This window comes from Cimex lectularius, unplaced genomic scaffold, assembly GCF_000648675.2.
Source record: "Cimex lectularius strain Harlan isolate CLEC.00 unplaced genomic scaffold, Clec_2.1 scaffold36, whole genome shotgun sequence".
Classification (NCBI taxonomy): domain Eukaryota; kingdom Metazoa; phylum Arthropoda; class Insecta; order Hemiptera; family Cimicidae; genus Cimex; species Cimex lectularius.
The window spans coordinates 1,740,444-1,759,777 of record NW_019392648.1 but is presented as its reverse complement, the minus strand read 5'-3'; the positions used below and the strand labels follow the sequence as shown (position 1 = coordinate 1,759,777).

At 36.0% G+C, this 19,334-nt stretch overlaps 2 protein-coding genes across 7 annotated transcripts in view; one reads left to right on the top strand and one right to left on the bottom strand.

The window, feature by feature from the left end:
* Positions 1 to 940, bottom strand: part of LOC106668524 (DNA polymerase eta) — a 73,416-nt gene extending 72,476 nt beyond the window's left edge. Inside the window, exon 1 of the mRNA XM_024230503.1 lies at positions 437 to 940. The gene's annotated coding sequence lies outside the window, so the exon portion shown is untranslated. The remainder of the gene's footprint in view (positions 1 to 436) is intronic.
* Positions 1 to 17,955, top strand: part of LOC106668443 (oxysterol-binding protein-related protein 2) — a 62,244-nt gene extending 44,289 nt beyond the window's left edge. For 5 of the 6 annotated variants that reach the window (XM_014397215.2, XM_014397219.2, XM_014397218.2 and 2 more), the window contains 11 exons: positions 10,360 to 10,570; positions 12,803 to 12,912; positions 12,990 to 13,148; positions 13,331 to 13,443; positions 13,508 to 13,592; positions 13,653 to 13,757; positions 15,637 to 15,793; positions 16,157 to 16,288; positions 16,842 to 16,924; positions 16,993 to 17,118; positions 17,187 to 17,955. In XM_014397215.2, the coding sequence (XP_014252701.1) occupies positions 10,360 to 10,570; positions 12,803 to 12,912; positions 12,990 to 13,148; positions 13,331 to 13,443; positions 13,508 to 13,592; positions 13,653 to 13,757; positions 15,637 to 15,793; positions 16,157 to 16,288; positions 16,842 to 16,924; positions 16,993 to 17,118; positions 17,187 to 17,289 (1,384 nt within the window). In that variant the 3' untranslated portion in view covers positions 17,290 to 17,955. The remainder of the gene's footprint in view (positions 1 to 10,359; positions 10,571 to 12,802; positions 12,913 to 12,989; positions 13,149 to 13,330; positions 13,444 to 13,507; positions 13,593 to 13,652; positions 13,758 to 15,636; positions 15,794 to 16,156; positions 16,289 to 16,841; positions 16,925 to 16,992; positions 17,119 to 17,186) is intronic. The other variant, XM_014397216.2, reaches the window with a different exon arrangement.
* The last annotated feature ends 1,379 nt before the right edge of the window (positions 17,956 to 19,334 follow it).

Sequence of the window (19,334 nt, the reverse complement as noted above, 5' to 3'; positions counted from 1 at the left end):
ATACAAGTGTAGGCTTCAGGATCTATGCCTTTTGGGATTCAATTTTCTGCAAGAAGATCAGGGATGATCCTCGATTCGGCATCCTTTTCATTTTGCTCTCCAGTCTCATCTCATCCCACCTAATCAGTGGTCTCTCCTGGATTTTCTTGCGGACTTCAAAACAGTTTTGGGAATTCGTTGGGTGTTGCTACAGTGGACATATTGTCTTTGTTTTAGCGGGTTTTTTCCGCAGGTTTTTAGTTTTCTGTTAATATTACAATTATGTTTACTGTTTTCACCGAGGCAAGGTCTTAATGTATGGATCTAGAGCTTTGTATAGCTCATAATTTTTAGTCGATGGAAACTTAAAAATAACTCCTTAACTGGAATTATAATTAAATCGCTTTTATTAAAGTGAAAACATTTTATAAGAATTGTGAAGTAGTGGATTATCTACCTGCAATCTCACGCGTTCTCCCTGTCCTTCACTCGCCTTATCAGCTCATCCGTCGGATAAACGCATTGATACAAGAGGTACTATCACGGTCTGTATTTGTTTATGTTTACGAGAGACATTTAGCGAATAGGAAGAATTGGTCATTGCTCTATTTATTCTTACTAATTAGTATTCTCCATCCTCTTTTTGCCTCTTAAAACGTTCACGTTCAAGTTCTAAAAATTTACCGTCTAAACGTCCGAGAAGCTCAGGAAACAAATAAAACTGGGACAAAAAAGTTACTTCTGCCTCCGGCATGATTATAGATCATTCGATTCAGTATTTCTGTTAAAGTTGGACATTTACCTATGTCGGAACTTACAAAGTCAATGGCTACTGCATTAATGATATTCTTGACGAAACGTCAAGTCCGATGGTTACAAAAGAGGACTTTAACAATCTACGGGAAGAAAATAAGTCATTCAGAGAAGAAAATCGTCTCCGTCGTGAAGCATTATCTGTATTAGAAAGAAGATTTAGGAAAAACAATTTTATTTAGGAAATGGATTATGCTTCTCGGCGTTGTAATTTTTCTGTACAGTCAGACCGGGGCGTGTTGGATGTTTTACTGGTCTATTTGAGCCCCTCCTCTTGGGATGAGGATTTATGTTGATTAAATTATTTTTTGTGCTGAAAATCAACTCATTGTCGATTTAATTATTATTTGGGATTTAAATACGAGTGGGCATTTCCAGACTCTACCTTCTAAGGTGGAGCCCTATTTAGGTGATCTCAACTTGAACCGCAACTCAAAGGATAAAAAAAATTAGAAGGTAACTTTTAGAGTTCTGTGATGACAAGGATTTAGTTATCTTAAATGAAGGGCGATTTTACTTTTATTGGCCAGTCAGTTTGCTTGTCCAGACTTTTGCTGTCAATCAACCCCTGCCATTCCATTGCCATTTCCATGAGGATTGTAAGATAATTTCGCAGACTTTCTCGGATCATCTCTCCATTTTTGTTAAAAGAAGAAAATATTCTATTGAAAAAAATTTATTCTGAGGCTTTAGACCCCCTTGAATAACAAAAAATTACACAATTTGGCACAATTCGTGGCTAAATGAATGTATAAATCAAGTCATTATGTTTAGTGGTCTAATTAAACAAATTACTTCTTTCAATTAATTATGCTTTTTATGTAAGGTGTTGAGATGAAAAAGTTAGTGTAACGAGAGTGATTCGAACCCACGACCTCCGGCTCAATGCTCCGCTGCTCTAACCATTTGAGCTCTTGACCGTGGTTAGAGCAGCGGCGTATGAGAGGAAGATCATGGGTTCGAATCTCACTCGTGACACTAACTTTTTCATCTCAACACCTTACATAAAAAGCATAATTAATTGAAAGTATAAATAAAGATTTAAATGTAGTAGCCTAAAAAATAAGTAAAACTTACTAAATGATTAAATAAGAAAGAGAAAAATTAACCATCCTCGATGTTTAATTGTGGGGACTGGGGGTAGTCAAAAAAGCGGGACATAAAGGTGTAAAGGGTTGAGACACGGCGAATAGAGTTTAGGTTTGGAATTTCACGGATAGGACGGATAAGAAATGAGCGACTAAAAGTGGCGGATTTGTATGAGAAGGTAGCGATCAAAAGGGCGGAAACGAGAATGGCGGGTTTATATAAAAGACTTAAATGTTAACAGATAATAAATTTACAAAGTACAGCCATTTCAAACCACGATATATATTAGATACATGAGATCTCTTCGGGAACTTAATATTAAACTAACCAAGCAGTTTATGATGCTCTTGAGTCCATCGTAGACCAAACAGCCATAATCGATATGGGGAAGCACAAAGGAGGAGACCAGGAGTATGTGGGTGCTGATTGGAAAGAGTTGGCTTTCATGATGAAGTTGGCAGAGGGTGGAGAAGAAGAGGCGGAAAATTTGGTTCCAGGATAGGGGTTTGATCAAGGACGATCACTAGGTTTTTGACAGATGGATAAAAAGTAAGGTAGAATAGTTAAAAAAAAAAAGATGGGATCCGGACACTATAACCTGGTACTTGTTGATATTGAAAGAGAGTCCATTTTCTACGGCCCAGGAGCTGATCGCATTTAGGTCCTCTTGGATTTGTGTGATTGAGATTGAAGGTTATGAGGTGAAATGGAGACAGAGATTTGGAAGGCATCCGCGAAGAGGTGATAAGTTCAATATTTAATGATATTAGGAAGTGCATTAATATAACAACAAAAGAGCGAGACAGATAAAATTGAGCCTTGAGGAACACCAGTAATCATGGAGAGAGGAGAAGAAGGGGGCTTATCTGGGATGGGTACTATTTGCGAATGGGCTGAAAGGAAAGAATGAAACCATCAAAGAACACTGTAGGAGAAGGAAAAGGAATTTGGTTTAGAAAGAAAAAGATAATGGTTTGTGGTGTGAAAAGCTTTTTTTTAAAAAAAGAAGACAATAATTTTACCTTGATCCATAGCAATCTGAACTTCAGTAGATATTTTTAAAATAGCCGAAAACTGAATGTCAGATTGAAGAAGTACAAGTAAGTTGGAAGATTCCAAGTAATTGGAGATTTGATAATTAACTAATTTTTCAAGAGGATAATAAAAATGGGGGAAATCATTGGGAGAGGGAGGATTTGAGACTCTATTTAGGAGCTTGACCAAAGATTGCTTTTATTTTGGAAAAAAGGAATTTTGTAAGGAAAAGTAATATAAAGGAGTACAGGAAGGACGGTTTGAAGACAGACCTTGATCAATTTTACTGGTGTCCATTCTGCATCGATTGCGTTGGTCTTTATAGTCATGATGGTATATATTAATATGTGGGGCGAGATGAAAAAATAAAACCCATGAGGATGGTTGTAAATATGGAGCTGTATGGGGACAGCTAGGGAGGGTTACTGAGTTATGAAGTCAAGGGGATATGAAGACTGAACAAAATTGGCATTGAACTCATCTGGGGATGCTAGGAAAATTGGATGTGCTTGGGATAACTTACAGAGGGAGAGTTTCCGTAGAAGGTACCATTCGGATTTGGGGTTAGGGGCAGAAGAAAAGACTCATGGAACGAACGAGTCGATCGAAGCTTAAATTGGGCCAGATTCCGAAGACGAAGGTAGACTACAAGATCATCCACATGGCCTCTGGGTCTGGCGCGTCTCAGTCTCCTTCTACTACTCCTCTTTCGCATAAAATGTCTAAACATGAATCTCTTTTCACACTTCATCCTCAATTGCATTGGAACCAAAACTATCTGGAAGATTATAGTTTAAAACTATCCACTTTAGTAATAGTCTTCCAGAACCGACCCTGATGGATCCACAGAGCTACCTTGACTCACTTACAGCAGTTTATTTTTCTCCTTTTCTTTTTGTATGGCAGGTTTATCCGACAATATTTCATCTTCAATTTTCGCCATGATGAGTATGTTTTACCAATTATCGTTAAATTTACCATTTACCAATGTTTTAGGTCGTTCGTTCCCGGTTGGCCTGGTCGGCCTTTTCTCGCCAGCTTTGTGTTTTAATTTATATATACTATCAGTAATTTTTTTTCCTGTTTTGAGAATTTACTTTCCGTCTGTTTTAATTACAACCGTGACACTTTTATTATTTCTTTTCGCCGTGTACTGTGTAAACACGATCGCATCTCTGATAGCGTTACTAGTTGACACAATTAGAGCATACATCTTTAACACGAAAAAAGTTATTCCTTTTTCATTTTGTCATCTTCTTGAAGAAATGTTATCACTGCGAAGTATTGTGTGTTATAATATATTTCGTGCCACGAGTCGCTGCTGTTAACTTTTGCCATTCACGTGTTACTGATTAGCGATGATTACAAGGTTGACCTTCCCAATCTACCGTCCTTCAAAACCGTTTGAATTTACGGCGTTATGTATGTGTATTGATCAAGGGGAAAGTCTTAAATTGCCAATTATAAAACACCCTGCTTCATATCTTGAAGACGTTTCCTGTTAATTAACTATGTGAAAAGGTTACTCATAAAAAAAATATTGAGGATCTACATTGTTCTTGCCTGATCTGATCAAATCTGTAAATTTTAATGAGGATTTTGATAAGAAACTACGAGTGATGAATCATTATTAAAATTAACTCATAAAAACAATGATAAATACATTTCTAGTTGAAAAAATAGTATGTCAATCTGGAATAATGCATCTTGCATAATGGATTGTTGGCCAGTCGTACTGGCCAATTAAGTAGTTAGAACAACTGACCGAATCAACACTTTCTTTGTGCGTTGTTGCCTTTAAACACGTTTAAAATTTAAGTTATACTTCTATGATTTTGCGTAAAAATTTACACCCCTAATAATTATTTGATACATTGTACGGACCTTTTCCGTTAATGTGCCCTGCCCCACTTGACCGCTAAGATCTCTCTCCAGTCACTTAAGGAAAAGCTCCTTTAAAGGAAATCATAAATTTTGAAACATTTTATTTTAGGTAATTCGTGTAATAATAATTAAGAGAATTTTTTTAAATTTATTTATTTGTAGCCTATACATACTTGTACATAATACAAATGTGATCACAATGTATATTGTTCACCGCTCGGTCACACACTAACACTGATGCCAGCGCGGCACCCGGAGGACGCATGCCATGAGAAGCCAGCCAGTGCTGGCACTCATTTTAATTGATTAAGGGGCAAGGAGGTCTCGGGGCCATCGTCGTTTTAGGCGACGTGGTGGATTCTCGGGATGGGAATATGTGAAGAGGGCTTTAGCGATAGGGTTAGGATGGATCGATAGGTTGGTATGAAATTTTTGGAATCGGAAATGGATCAGTTCGTGGACAAAAGGAACGTTGAGGTCTTTGTGGATAGTGAGGTTAGAGACGTAAAAAGGAGCTTTGACGATTTGTCTGAGGACTTTTGATTGGATGGACTGGATATTGGATGATTTGGTGGAACCCCACACCGTATGTCCAAAGTGGTCGCAGTAAAGTCTTGTATAAAGTCAGTTTAGTGCTGATGGTCAACCTGGGTTTTTGTCCTAGTAGTCTGCGTAATTGTCCAAGTCTTCTGTTGAGTTGTTGTCTTTTAAGTCTTGTGTGGGGATTCCACGTCAGTCTGCTGTCAAGGTATAGTCCTAGGTATTTGACTTGAGTGGAAGTCGGTATCTCTTCATTGTTGATGTATAGTGGAGGGCAAGACTGTTTTTTCAAAGTGAACGTACATTGGATGCACTTTTCTCCGTTTAATCTTGTCCTCCACTTTTTGCACCAACCTTCGATGAGCTCAAGGTGTTCTTGGATATTAAAGGTAGCTTGGGTAGGATTCAAGTTAGAGGACAAAATTGCGGTATCATCCGCGTAGGTGGTAATGATGGTATTGGGGTGAGTAGGTAGATCAGCAGTATAGATGGTATAAAGGATAGGACCAAGGATACTCCCTTGTGGGACACCGGCTTGTATTGGCCTGATTTCAGAGAACTCGTTACCGCACTCCACTCTGAAGCAGCGGTCTGTTAGGTAGGATTTCAGGATAAGGTAATAAGGAGTGGGTAGGTAGCGTTTGAGTTTATAAAGCATGCCCGGGTGCCACACCCTGTCAAAAGCTTGTGCTACATCTAGGAACGCACCCAGGCAATTCTCTTTGTTCTCAAGAGCAGAGGAAATGGTATCCACAACTCTAAAACCTTATTGGGTCGTAGAATGATGTGGGCGGAAGCCGAATTGGTGAAAGGGAATAATATTATAAGTATCTAGGATAGGGATTAGTCGTAAGAAGAGCCTTTCAAGGATTTTGGACATTGTAGGAAGAAGGCTGATGGGTCTGTAGGAGGATATCTGGTCAGGAGGTTTATGACCTTTAGGAATGAGGATAACGACGGAAAATTTCCATAAGAGGGGATAATAAGTAGTTCGTAGGATGGCGTTATATATGGTGGTTAAGCAGACTTTGGCCTTTCGTGGTAGGTATCGGAGTATGGTGGAGGTGATTAGGTCATGCCCAGGAGATTTTCTATTTGAGGATTTGTGAATGTAATATTTTACTTCAGAAGGATGAAAAGGTTTGAGGGGGAGATGAAGTGGAAGTGGAATTTTAAGGTTATCCATTACATCTTGTGTGTGAGAGGCACCACTTATGTTTTCATGAGGAGTAAATGTGGATTCTAAATGGGCTGCAAATAGGTTTGATTTCTCTTTGTCATTCCTGACCCTGAAGAGAATAAATTGGTAATAAAGGAAATCACATTTGAGTCTCTGGGGGGGGGGCAAAATTTAACTATTCACTAAGGATCCACATTTCTTTCTGTACATGATGCCGCCACATAAATTGGCATAGATAGGAGTCCAATAAACTCCGGGTACCCACTGTCATTTGTTTCTCGCCTTTGCTTTTCCCCACACACTTTCAATGTACTGCGTATGTGCACCGGTGGTCGGGTCGACAAAATTGAGAGAGTCATTGACATATGGCGGAAACTAGGATCCTGGGATAATGTTTCATATGCCTTCCACTGATCGGAGATGATGACAGATCATCAGCAGTGATCCGATCACGAATTATGGGGATGGGAGTGGTGGCTGATCTGTCCGTAATGGCGACTAGAAAATTTTCTCTCATTTCGCGGCAAATGCCACCAAAAACCCACTGCTGTGGTAAGATTCTTTAATTTTCACAGTGCGATTGGGGCCACCAATGCGCGAACGTCTGCGCAAAATAGAGTTCGCACAGACTTCGTGAATGTAGTTGCACCAATCAACGAACTTGTATACTTTATACTTAACTCTCTTTCACAAAATTTAACGCTTACCATTTCGTATGTCCAAGCGTATATGAACAGCACGATGGTCGAATATGGCAGTCTTGAGCCAGTTAGATATGCATTACTTATTAACGCCATTAACACCTTGCACCCACGTTTGTAGCACCTCCACTTGTCACGCGATCCTGTCAAATGCAGCCTCTCGTCGTGCCCTCCTGTACACCGCACAGCTAGTGGAAGAACGCCCTTTTCCTGAAGGAAACGAACTGCCGTTTCCTTGGTTGTGACAGCTCGTATAATGTGAGAAAGTTCATTTTTATTTAACACCGAACTCTATGAAAACTGGTATACAATACAATGGTATACAACAATAAACCTTGACTCAAAACATAAGATAGGTTAAGAGCGGAAGCTCAGAGACTCGACCTTTGTCTCAATGTGTGGTCATTAGTGACCGTTAATCGATAATTATTCAGAAATAGTGAGATGCGGTCTGGTGTGATGTAGGTTTCAGAAAAACATTTTCTTTATCGTGCCAACGTTTCGATCTTTATTGAGATCATCTTCAGGGCTCAAAGTGTTTGTCTTCTGTGTAATTGTGCCATTCTTGCGTGTCGTGTTGAGAGTGCCTCAATGTCTTATTATTTAAATTTTGAAGTAAAATATCGTTCTGATTTATTTTTTGACCTCTGTCAACGAGCGCGGTCGACTGGGGCGGAGGCACATTAACGGAAAAGGTCCCATTGTACTTAGGACTGTGTGCAAGCTGACTGCTGTAAGGTTGATAAATCCAAGAAGAAGGCAGATTAAGGGAGACATCGTGGTTGGTCTGAGTCAATATGGCTAAACCAGCGAGACTGGGCGGACCTGGATGACCTGGGACGATTAAGCTACTTTTTTCAAAAAATTTTTATCAAACCGCACGGTCCTTTGAGCTTGACAGGCGGTTTCCATGCTGTCCTCACTTTGACTTCCAAGTCGGTTATTAGGGTTGAAGTATGTTTTTGTCATTATCTCGGTAGTTATTTTTGTCAGCTTTCGTAATAAGGTCATTTTTTATTATTTTAGTTTTATATTTTTTGCAAGTGTTTCAAACAAAATGCTTCAGAAAGTTGTTAAACAATACGTAACTTAGAAGGTCTATTTACTCCCCAAATTATAATTTAATCACGTGCTATTGCAATGTGCTTAGGTCTGAACAATCTGTCTGCTGTAATGTTCTGTGTTCTATTGTTTGTCTTTATTCAATAGGCAATAACAACCTGGAAGAGTTCCAAACATATCCAACTATTTATGTAAATAATAAATTTCCTTTCCAGTGGACTTATTTATTAATCAAATCCCGGCCGATTTTGTACTAAACGATTGATTTTTAGCTTGATCGTCTCTAGTCATCCTCGTCCGTCTATTCTCGCTTGTTTTGTCCGTCTAGCTTTTTACGTTTTTGTTGGTTAGTCTGTGTTTTATTTTGTCAATTGTGCCCTTTTAATGGTCTCAAAATACAAGCGTATACGCTGAGGGAATTAAATATATCGGTAAAATAGCTGGAAAAAAACACTACATAACGTACATAACACGTTAATTTTATTGAATGCTATTATGAAACACCACAAACCATTTTATAAGCATAAAAGGACATGACTCATGAAATAACGCACAGACGAAGCACACAAAAATGGCACAAAAAGACAAAATGTGTTAGATGATGTCTGACTTCCTGCTAATTCCTTACATGCCCCAAGGTTTAAAAGTGTCTTTAATATGTATAATTCACGTTTGAAGCAGACTAAACTTCACTAAATAAAAGTCATACCTTATCTCAACCTACTTATATCCCAGACCCTCTGATGGAGAAATAGCAAAACTTGTCTGACAAGCCAGAATAGGCAGACCAGAATGATCTGAGACGATCTGACGAAGCGTGTTCTTATCTCATAGAACTCAAAACATATTTTTAATAATTTATAATTAATTTTTATGCAATGAGGGCCGAAGGGTGCTCAATATTTTGCCAACTCACTTACTCATTCATACAGACACACAACTATATTCAAATACACATACATTATGTACAATATTTACACTAAAGATGGAGAAACACCCCCGTTAAACATCAGTACAGGGCACCTAACAACATATTTTTATGCCCAAGGACTTTATCTGGTGCCATGCCTACTCGCTCTATGTAAGGGGCCAAGACCTGGCACTCCTCGACCAAGTGTGACACACTCTCTCCATAAGCGTGTGTTAAGCAGGTATGACTTATCATCAGACAGGTGTGCACGATCCCTTTCATTTCAGACCATCATTGGTTCTAATGTACTTGTAAGTATGTAATACTTTGTATGTTAGTGGGTGTTGGTCTGGAGTTGTGGACACGTTGACATAGCAGTGGGTCATTTACAAGGTTTGTTTACTCTCAAGTTACTCACTGAAGATGACACAAAGCTGAAACGTGGTTGAGTAACACCAAAAGCCATACGAGTATACATGGATCCAGAGCTGATTCATTATGTTAATTTGCAATAATTCAACATAAATGAGATATTTTATTGGTTTTGGATTTTTTTTTTTTTTCAAGAACTAGATTATATTGAAAAGATATGTTATAGGTTTATGTAATGAAATAGTTTCTAAAATTTTGGGATATTTTGTCATTATTGTTCCATAAGAATTAATGAGAGTGATAAATGTCAGAAATTATTTCATGGACCACATAATCCAGCCATTACCTTGCAAGTGACAGTGATGGATGGTAAATGTACAAGAGTACTCTTCATAACAAAGATTTTTTTTCCTGGCCGTGAAGCATTGTTCTCTTATCTAACACGTTCAGACGGTTACATTAACCGTGCTTCGTAACTGTCCTGTAAATATATTTATTCATTAAGTCTGAGAAGTCACATGACATATTCCAAAAACGCGTCTGAACCACAATTACAATATAAAATGAATAACAGTAATCAAATGTCAGAAAATGGACGATTGTTTGAAAAAAAATTAAATTTTTCTTTTTTTACACATTTGAACAATTTATTTTCCTCTAACAAAGGATTTACAAGAATATTAAGTGTGTTCTGTGCAGAAGACTTTTTTGTAATGAAATTTGATAAATCCAATTCTTTATAAAATAGAATTAATTTAGTTGGATTCACCTGTTTGTTTTTAAATCATTTTCAGGCAATGTCTTCCAGTACCTATGTTCTGTCGCAATGACTTCAGCATATGGTCCGTGCTGAAGAACAGCCTCGGTAAAGAGTTAAGTAAGATCACGATGCCGGTCGTTTTCAACGAGCCGCTCAGCTTCTTGCAGCGCATGGTGGAGTACATGGAGTACGCTCACCTCCTCAGGATAGCATCTGAACAAAGCGATCCAGTCGATAGAATGCAGGTAATTGTCCAATTTTTAAAAAAAAGTTTATTAAATTTCATTACTGTGAAGGTTAAATTAAAAATATTATTCAATAACAGTTGTGTTATTTTAAAAATCTTTTTGTCCATCGCCTCACAGAACGTCATCACAAAATCACTTCTTGAATCACCTGAGAGCGGATTTTTTGTTGTTCAATTAGTCTTGTTTCTAAAAGAATGAGTAATGAAATTTGAATTCAATTATGAATATTCAAGATTCAACTTAGGTGAATAATCCAATATTTTTTTGGAATTCGATTAACAATTATTGTTTGCTTATTGACTTGTTTTGCTCTTAAATAACATCTGACAGGATTATCTTATTACTTTTGCCAATTAATGTCATTTGGCTATAATAATTAATCAAGAAAAGTCTTGAATAAAACTAGTCAAACTATTTTGTTATGAGATTTTTCCAAGTTGTCAGCGGGGCGATGAACCTGAAATTTGGTTGCTACTGATCGTGTACTTAAACACACTGAAGATGGCAAAATGCTGAAACACGTTTGAAAGATCTGCCCAAAGAGGATAATCAAACCGAAATGATCAGACCACATTTGAAATTAAAAATATTTTAACTTAAAGGGGATCGCGGTGACTGAGTGGTTAAGGCATCCGAATTGTATTTGCCGCTGAACATAGGCTTAACTTTAGTGTTGATAAGCTCCAGGCTATTGTGTTTGGATTCAGTTCCTTCCTACATTCCTTATGTCTTATTCCTCTGTTTAAAATTAACGATCATATTGCCTTCTGCTCAACCGTCAAGATCTCGGGATTGTCCTTGATCAGACCTTGTCCTGGAAGCCCTGTATCCCCCACCAGTTCTGATGTATCAGCTATTTTCACACATTTAGAACACATAAACTCATAGTTTCCTCCCTTATTCTTTTACATATTGATTAAAGATGTGTAGTGTACAGGGGACTTACTGGGGGCTTGAAGATAAGCTTAAACTAATAATAAATTCCTCGAACCCAAGGAGCTCCCACATGACTGATCTGTACATCCTTAAAGTGGTTATTCCTACACTGCATGTAATACTGCCTTGGCTCCTTTCTTTGTCAGATGATATCTCTTCACTTTCAGATCCTCTGTACCTCCGATCAAGCTCACTTCTCACCCTTCTGACAGAAATACTGCATTCAGTCATTCCTTTCTCATCCATAACTCCAACTTATAAAATTTCCTTCCTCACTCAATTGCTGAGCCCCATCCCTTTCCGCCTAGAAGTCCTGTCTCTTTGATTACCTCTTGTCCACTCAACTTGACACCAAAGATTCTTAATTGTCCTTTTAAACTTCATTTTCATTAATCCGTACATGTTAGTAATAATTGACTGTATTAATTATTTTAAAAATTACACTTTTTATCTAAAGTTTTGGTTGCGATGAAAAAGTTAGAGTCACAAGTAGGATTTGAACCTATGACCTTCGGCTCAATATGCTGCTTTAACCACTTGAGCTATTTCATCTCAACCAAAACCTTAGATATAAGGTGTAATTAATTAAAATAATTAATATGGTCAATTATGACTACTAAAAATATATGGATTAATGTAAGAATTACAGGAGTAATTACTTCGCTATCAGCTCCCCTTGGCTACTTCATTTGTTGCCGAGAATTGAATCCTTATTATGATAGCTTAAGTGGTTAGAGAACCAGCTTATTGAGCAGGTCATGGGTTTGAATCCCGTCTGTGACTAACTTTTTCATCACATCCAAGACATTAGATAAAAGTGTAATTAATTAAAATTAATATTCTTTGTAGAGTATTTTTTATAGCCTTATATTCCCCTATTTGACATGCTAGCAGTCCTGGGTTCAAATCTCAGCACAACCCAATAGTTTTTAATTGAGAAAGTAAGAAAGAATTTTAAAGTAGTTTGACCTTTGTCCACGACACCCAATGAATAGTTGGACGTTAACCTCTCCTGAATGACAGGAATTACTTTACTTTACTTACTTTTATTTTAACTTACAAGAATATAAACCTTTAGCCATTATTTGATAGTAATAAAGTATTTTATTACTATCTTAGGTCAATTAATTATTTAATTAGTTTTTCACCATTTGTTATAATGCAGACATAACCATTGAGTGTTAAAAAATCTTTCCTTTTTGTCTTTTTCTTTCAAATTTCTATTTCTATAGAAGCAATCAATTGACAATGAAAATGTACATTATTTATTTTTGTTTTTCATTTTTGTTTTAGTACATCTGTGCTTTTGCTGTGAGTGCTTTAGCATCTAATTGGGACCGGCTTGGTAAACCATTTAATCCTCTTCTTGGAGAAACGTACGAGTTAGAAAGAAAAGAATACAGGTGATACCATATTACCATTTTTTTGCAATATGTGTAAACTCTTTTTAACAATTTGTATATGTATTTTTTCTGTTAAGAGTTATTTGTGAGCAGGTAAGCCATCACCCTCCAATATCAGCGTTCCATGCAGATAGCGAGCACTTTATTTTCCATGGTTCAATACATCCAAAGCTCAAATTTTGGGGTAAAAGTGTTGAGATTCAACCAAAGGGAATCGTGACGGTTGAACTTCCCAAGTAAGCAAGTTTCATTGTCTAGTGACCAATTGTTATACAAGTGGAACATGTGAATGTGCAAATGTATTTGTTAAACCTCTGGTAACAATCTGTACACATTTTTTGTTTTTCTACGTCTGCATTTACAATTAACTTCTTTTTTTTTACCATAGTTGAAATATGTAATGTACATGCTATTTTAGATGGGGTGAAGCCTACACATGGTCCAACGTAAATTGCTGCGTGCACAATATTGTGGTTGGAAAATTGTGGATAGAACAGTACGGGACCATGGAAATTGTAAATACAAGTACCGGTATGATAAAAATCAAAAGTCCATAACATGCTGTGTCATAATATAATTTAAAATTTATTTTTAGGACATAAGGGTGTACTGTCGTTCAAGCCCGCAGGTTGGTTTTCTAAAGACCTTCACAGGGTTGAAGGATTCATCACGGATAAACAGTAAATTTTACGGTTTATTTAGTGCTACATTTATTACAGGAATTTTGTTTTTATTTTCAGTAAAAAGAAGCTCAATTTTCTCTATGGTAAATGGACAGATTTTATACGTTGTACTGACATATCATCATACGAAGACTATTTAAAGGAGAATGCCCACAAATTTAGGTAAATTTACTTTTTCTTTTCAAGTTGTATTTAAAATGTGGAATTATTAAGACTTATTTTTGATTAACCTTACATTATTTATTTAATTTTTTTGTTAAATTCTTGGACATGTTGCCTGACTAGTAGATCTTTCTGTTCTTTTTTTTTAATTATGAACAATTTATTAGAGTGTCAAAAATGATCATTTTTTTATTTAAAACTTAGTGTTTATTATTACACATTATTAGAGAATATTTAGAGCCTCTGAAAGTGCAAATTTGAAGTATGCATTCATCACAGAAGACCTGAAAATGGGGATAAACTCTGCAAATGAGGAATAATTAATAGTAATGATAAAACGCAATTTATGTTTCGTCTAAATTAACATTTCTGAGTGGAATTGACAGTCCTCAGGCAATTTCCAAGTCCAACTACCACAGCACCTTGTCAGAATTATCATAAAATCCATTTTGTTTTTTTATTGTGTCAAATGGTCCATAGTAGCCAACATAAGTTTGAGTGCCGGTAGCTCGATGGAGAAGTTCGGACAGCAGTACCAATAATTTTTTAACACTATCCCTCCCCACTAGGGAATAAATAACCTGTCTGATAGACAAAAACAAAATAATAAGGCTTGACTGAACTTCAAAAGACAAATTAAATAAATAAACAGAACTTGAGTTGATGACAAAAGGAAACTTAACACTCATTCAAAACTTAAATCCCTGTTGGCCAAATAACATGAATTTTAAAAAAAGCATGTTTCTTACTAAAAGAAACAAATCTTCACTTATAAGAACTAAATAAAATCTAGCCTGATTTTCCCCATCACAGACTCGATGCTCGGGATCCTCTTGAGCTCCTCAGCGATCTCTCCAGTTTCCATCTGATTTCTTCTAACTCCCTCAAGGTCCTCTGGAATCCCAGAACCCAATAAGAAACCGCAAAAAAGTCCAGAAAACAATTTTTTTCTCTCGCATGCTCTCATCATCCCTCTGTCTTATGGGACCTCTCTATGCCTGTCCTTGCTGGCCAGCCCCTCTTCTTTCGAGCACTCCGGCTGGGTCCTTGCTTTCTTCTCAATACGCTATCCTCCGATTCTAGAACCACCCGAGCATACCTTCGCCATCAGGGCCCAGCTTTCTTATGAGTTCCCCTGTCTTAAACTGGGCACACTATACCCACCCTGTAAAAAAAAAATTCTCCTATGACAAGTACATACGTGAAAACGGTTATTATTTTGCTTTTCTAATTTTCTTTTATGATGCAGCAACATAAACAATCAGTTGTTTTTTCATTGTTTGAGGGAGTAAGGTTAAAATTAAAAAAAAAATTGTTTACAATAAATATATTTGACATATTTATAAAGTACTATATATAGTAAAGAGTACTGTACCCTCTAAAAATTGGAATGGGGACCCAGATTATCGCTACCGTGCTCAAGCACAATTCTCAAATTGGGTGGCATTCCTACCCACTTTCTATATGGAGCCAAGAAATTGCACCCTTCAATTTAGTGGGATACATCAAGCAACCTTTCTCTGAGTGCCCAGACACATACTAATTATTAACTATCGAGTATGATGTGCTAATTTCCACAACTTAAAGTAATTTGTTGTAATTATATATATATTTTTTTTTCTTTTTTTTACTTGCCATATTATAAGGTGTGATTTTAAATACATGTTTGTTTGATTATGATGATTTTTCAACTCCTTCCATGTTTTCATTGATTAACTTGTCCTACCTCCATTTCAACATTTTTCCTATTATTTATTTATTTTACTGCTTTGATTTTAGTTGTTTTCATTTAAGCGATACTTTATTTTTATTTATTTCATGTTTGGTTTTGTTATGAATTATTTTAATTTTTTTCTTCTTCCCCCCTTCATCACGCAAGTGACCAATTTTCCATCTGGTTGCGTTATGATAGGTCTTCGGAATCCAAAGGACCTCAAAGCAACTCGGACAGCCCAGCGCACACACCAAAGAAAGTACTCGCAAAACTCAACAGCCTCAAAGTCGGACCATTCAAGTCGCAAAACTCAATCGTAGAGGTGAGTTTCAATTTGCAAGCTATTTCCCTGAACCGTTGTAGAAAAACATGTATAGTAATAAAGCTACAAAGATAGACAAATGTAAATCATCATTGATAACAAAAATATGCGATTTCTATGTAATAATTAAATTTGCTTGGAATACATAAAAACTAGAAGATATTCCGTACTTTTTTCTCTAATTAATAACACCCAGGCTAACACTTGTTACGGATGTCATTCTAGAATGACACAAACCTACTTGCAATGCCTTAGAAATTATATATTTTGGGACTTTTATTACAAATCATGCCGTAACAAACATATTAAAGAAATATAAGGTTTTACAATTACACTTCGCTTAATCATTATAAAAATTTATAGTCTGATGAAGGACCACCAGAAGAAGCTGCAGAAGGAGGGGATATACCGAAATGTGATTCAACGTATTCCATTGACATACCCAATTCTAGTACATTATGGGAAGCGACTCCCAGGCCTGCCAATTGTTCGGAAGTAAGCTTCTTTTTTTTTAAATTCACTAATTTTGTGGTCCGCTTGACCAATTAATATATTACAATTAATTAAGGTTTTTAGATGAGATAAAAAAGTCAATGGCACGAGCGGGATTCGAACCCACGACCCTTGGCTAGATACGCCGCTGCTCTACCACTTGAGCAATCGTGACCTCGATCCGCTCAGACATCAACTTCCCATCTCAACCGCACCTTTTGAATTTTCCCTCCTTTTTGCCATTTTTCAAATGTCACGTTATCAGATTGGATTCTCGGCCAGAATCCGGAGAATTCAATCTGATCACGACATTTGAAAAATGGCAAAAAGGACGGAAAATTCAAAAGGTGCGGTTGAGATGGGAAGTTGATGTCTGAGCGGATCGAGGTCACGATAGCTCAAGTGGAAGAGCAGCGGCGTATCTAGCCAAGGGTTGTGGGTTCGAATCCCGCTCGTGCCATTGCCTTTTTATCTTAACTAAAAACCTTAATTAATTTTTAAAAAAATTTTGCTCTAATTGTCAAATTAAAAAATAAAAATTTTGTTTGTTTTCTAGTTCTACCAGTTCACTCTTTTTGCTATGTCATTAAATGAATTAGAACCTGGTATGGAAAAGAAACTCTGTCCAACAGATTGCAGGTATTTATTTTTTACCCCATAATTACAGTGTTCTAGGATTTTTTAAAATTAATTTTTGTTCCTATAAGGCTTAGACCAGATATCCGTAAATTAGAAAATGGTGACTTGGATGGTGCAGCAGCGGAGAAAACAAGATTAGAAGAGAAACAAAGAAAAGCTAGAAAAGCGAAAAAAGGAAATGAATGGAAGCCTAGGTAAGTTTGCACTTTGCCTTCTCAACTTTCAATTCGCGTAACATTTTAACCCGTGCGTTCATTTTTAGATGGTTTTGCCAGGGTACTAATCCTTACACAGGACAAGAAGATTGGCTTTACACCGGTGGTTACTGGGACAGAAACTTCGCTCCAGATCCACATATATTTTAAGTCTGTCTGAAGCCCTCTCCTTATCTGTTATATATTGAAATGGAACCCATGACATAGTTTATTAAAAAGAAAACAAAACCATCAACCTGTAATTATATGTACAAAGTTGTGACGCTATGTTTCCAGGGTTTGTTACCTTTTGTTTATCCTGGTCACATATAGTTTACGCTGGAGTTTTTACTGAATATATTTTATCCATGAGCCTAGAAGAGGCCTATTTTTTACAGTGTTCATTTCAAACTTGTAAAATTTGATTTTATAATATTCTTTTTTAGTTTTGTACATATTGTATACATATAGTTTTTTTTTTATATTTATTAAATCACTTGTTCATTGTAGGTTGTTACAATGGTATAACAAAGTACCTGATAACTTCATCAAAAATGCCTAGTTATTTGTTTATTTTTATAAAGAGATACTATTCATTAAGTATATGTGGTTTTTGTTATACAATTATTACAATTTAAAGTAGTATTTTTTTTCTCAAATATTATCTATTGTGATAATTTTAAGTTGGGTATGACCTTTCTTCCCTCTAATCAATATTGAGTGCCATTTGTGTTGTCTGTGTAAATTACCAATAATTAATTACTGTTTAAGATTAGAAAAGGTGTTTAATGTTAGGCTTAAGAAATAAGCTGTGAAAACTAAATAATACCCTGTAAAGAAACAAAAAATAGAAGAAAAAATATATTTATTAGAAAAAAAGTGTACAGATTATATTGCTGTATTATAGAAAATTGTGTAATCAAAATGTAAAATAATTTAAGCAAATATGTTCATATTATTTTGGCTTTGTAGAGTTTTTTAATTTTATTTTCAAAACGATGTGTTGCTTGAGATGAGTGTTGTTAAAGTCCAAGTGAATGAAACATTGCTTCTGACGCAATTGCAGATTTAGCTCAGGGAAGGCACGATGGCCAGTTTATAAAAATTAACAAAATGTAGAAAGAAATTATAAAAATTATATATTTATTGTAATAAAAATCAAATTTGTTTTAAATTGTAATCGAAAAATTACCTAATCATGTTTGAATTTGTATTGGAATATTGTCCCATTGTAAACTTTTATTATAGCAACTATTACTTGAGTTGACACTAAAACAAACTCGATGATGTGAATATATTTTTACAAATTTGTGCATTCCAAAAAATCTTATTTGCATTTCAATTTTTTTAGCATTCGACACAAGCTTTGTCTTCCTTATGCTCAAGCTGAAAACAAATTTAAAAAATTGTGAGTTAGAAACTTTTTAATTGTACAGTTCAATAATCACAGTTTAGGGTTGTACTGCCAGTTTTGTTGAAATTTCTACCTACATAAAAAAAAGAAATAATAGGAAATTGTAAATACAATTATAAAATAAATAAATAATGTATGAATAGAGTTCAAAACTGTTTTTTTTTTTCATGTGTTTCAAGTATCTTTTAATAAAAGTAGCAGTTTAATAATAACACGAACTTGACCCCCACAGCTTCTGGAAGAACTTACTCAATGTACCTCAGTGCAGGCAAATATCCATTCTGTATGAAAATCAGTTTGGTTCGGGAATGGACGTTGATTCTACCCCAAACCAAAACTGTCTTTGAAAAGGCTGACTCACACATGAAGCGAAGCATTCTTCAAGCCTTCTCCACATCAGGCACACAAACAGTCATCTGATTGCCACAAACCGGCACTCATCTGTGAAGAGGGCAGCCCCCATTGTTCAAATGTCCAAGTGAGAAGCTGATTTCCGAATGATTCTGAACTTGATGTCTCTCCAGCAGTAAAAAATTTGTCGCATGACATCTGAAGCTATTCTCACGAAACTTTCTGATGACTGTTTTAGAGCTCACCCTAAAATTACAGGTTGTTTGGAGTTGATTACCTAAGAAAGCCTTTAAAAGACAGTACGGTACAGCATAAAGAGCTCCTAGATAAAAAAAAATTAAACCTCATTTACCTGATACACTATATAAACTAATGTCATATTTGCAAGGGAAAACATTTTCTTTTAAATGTGGCCAACCCTATCGAGATACCAATTATGAAAGCTGGAGTA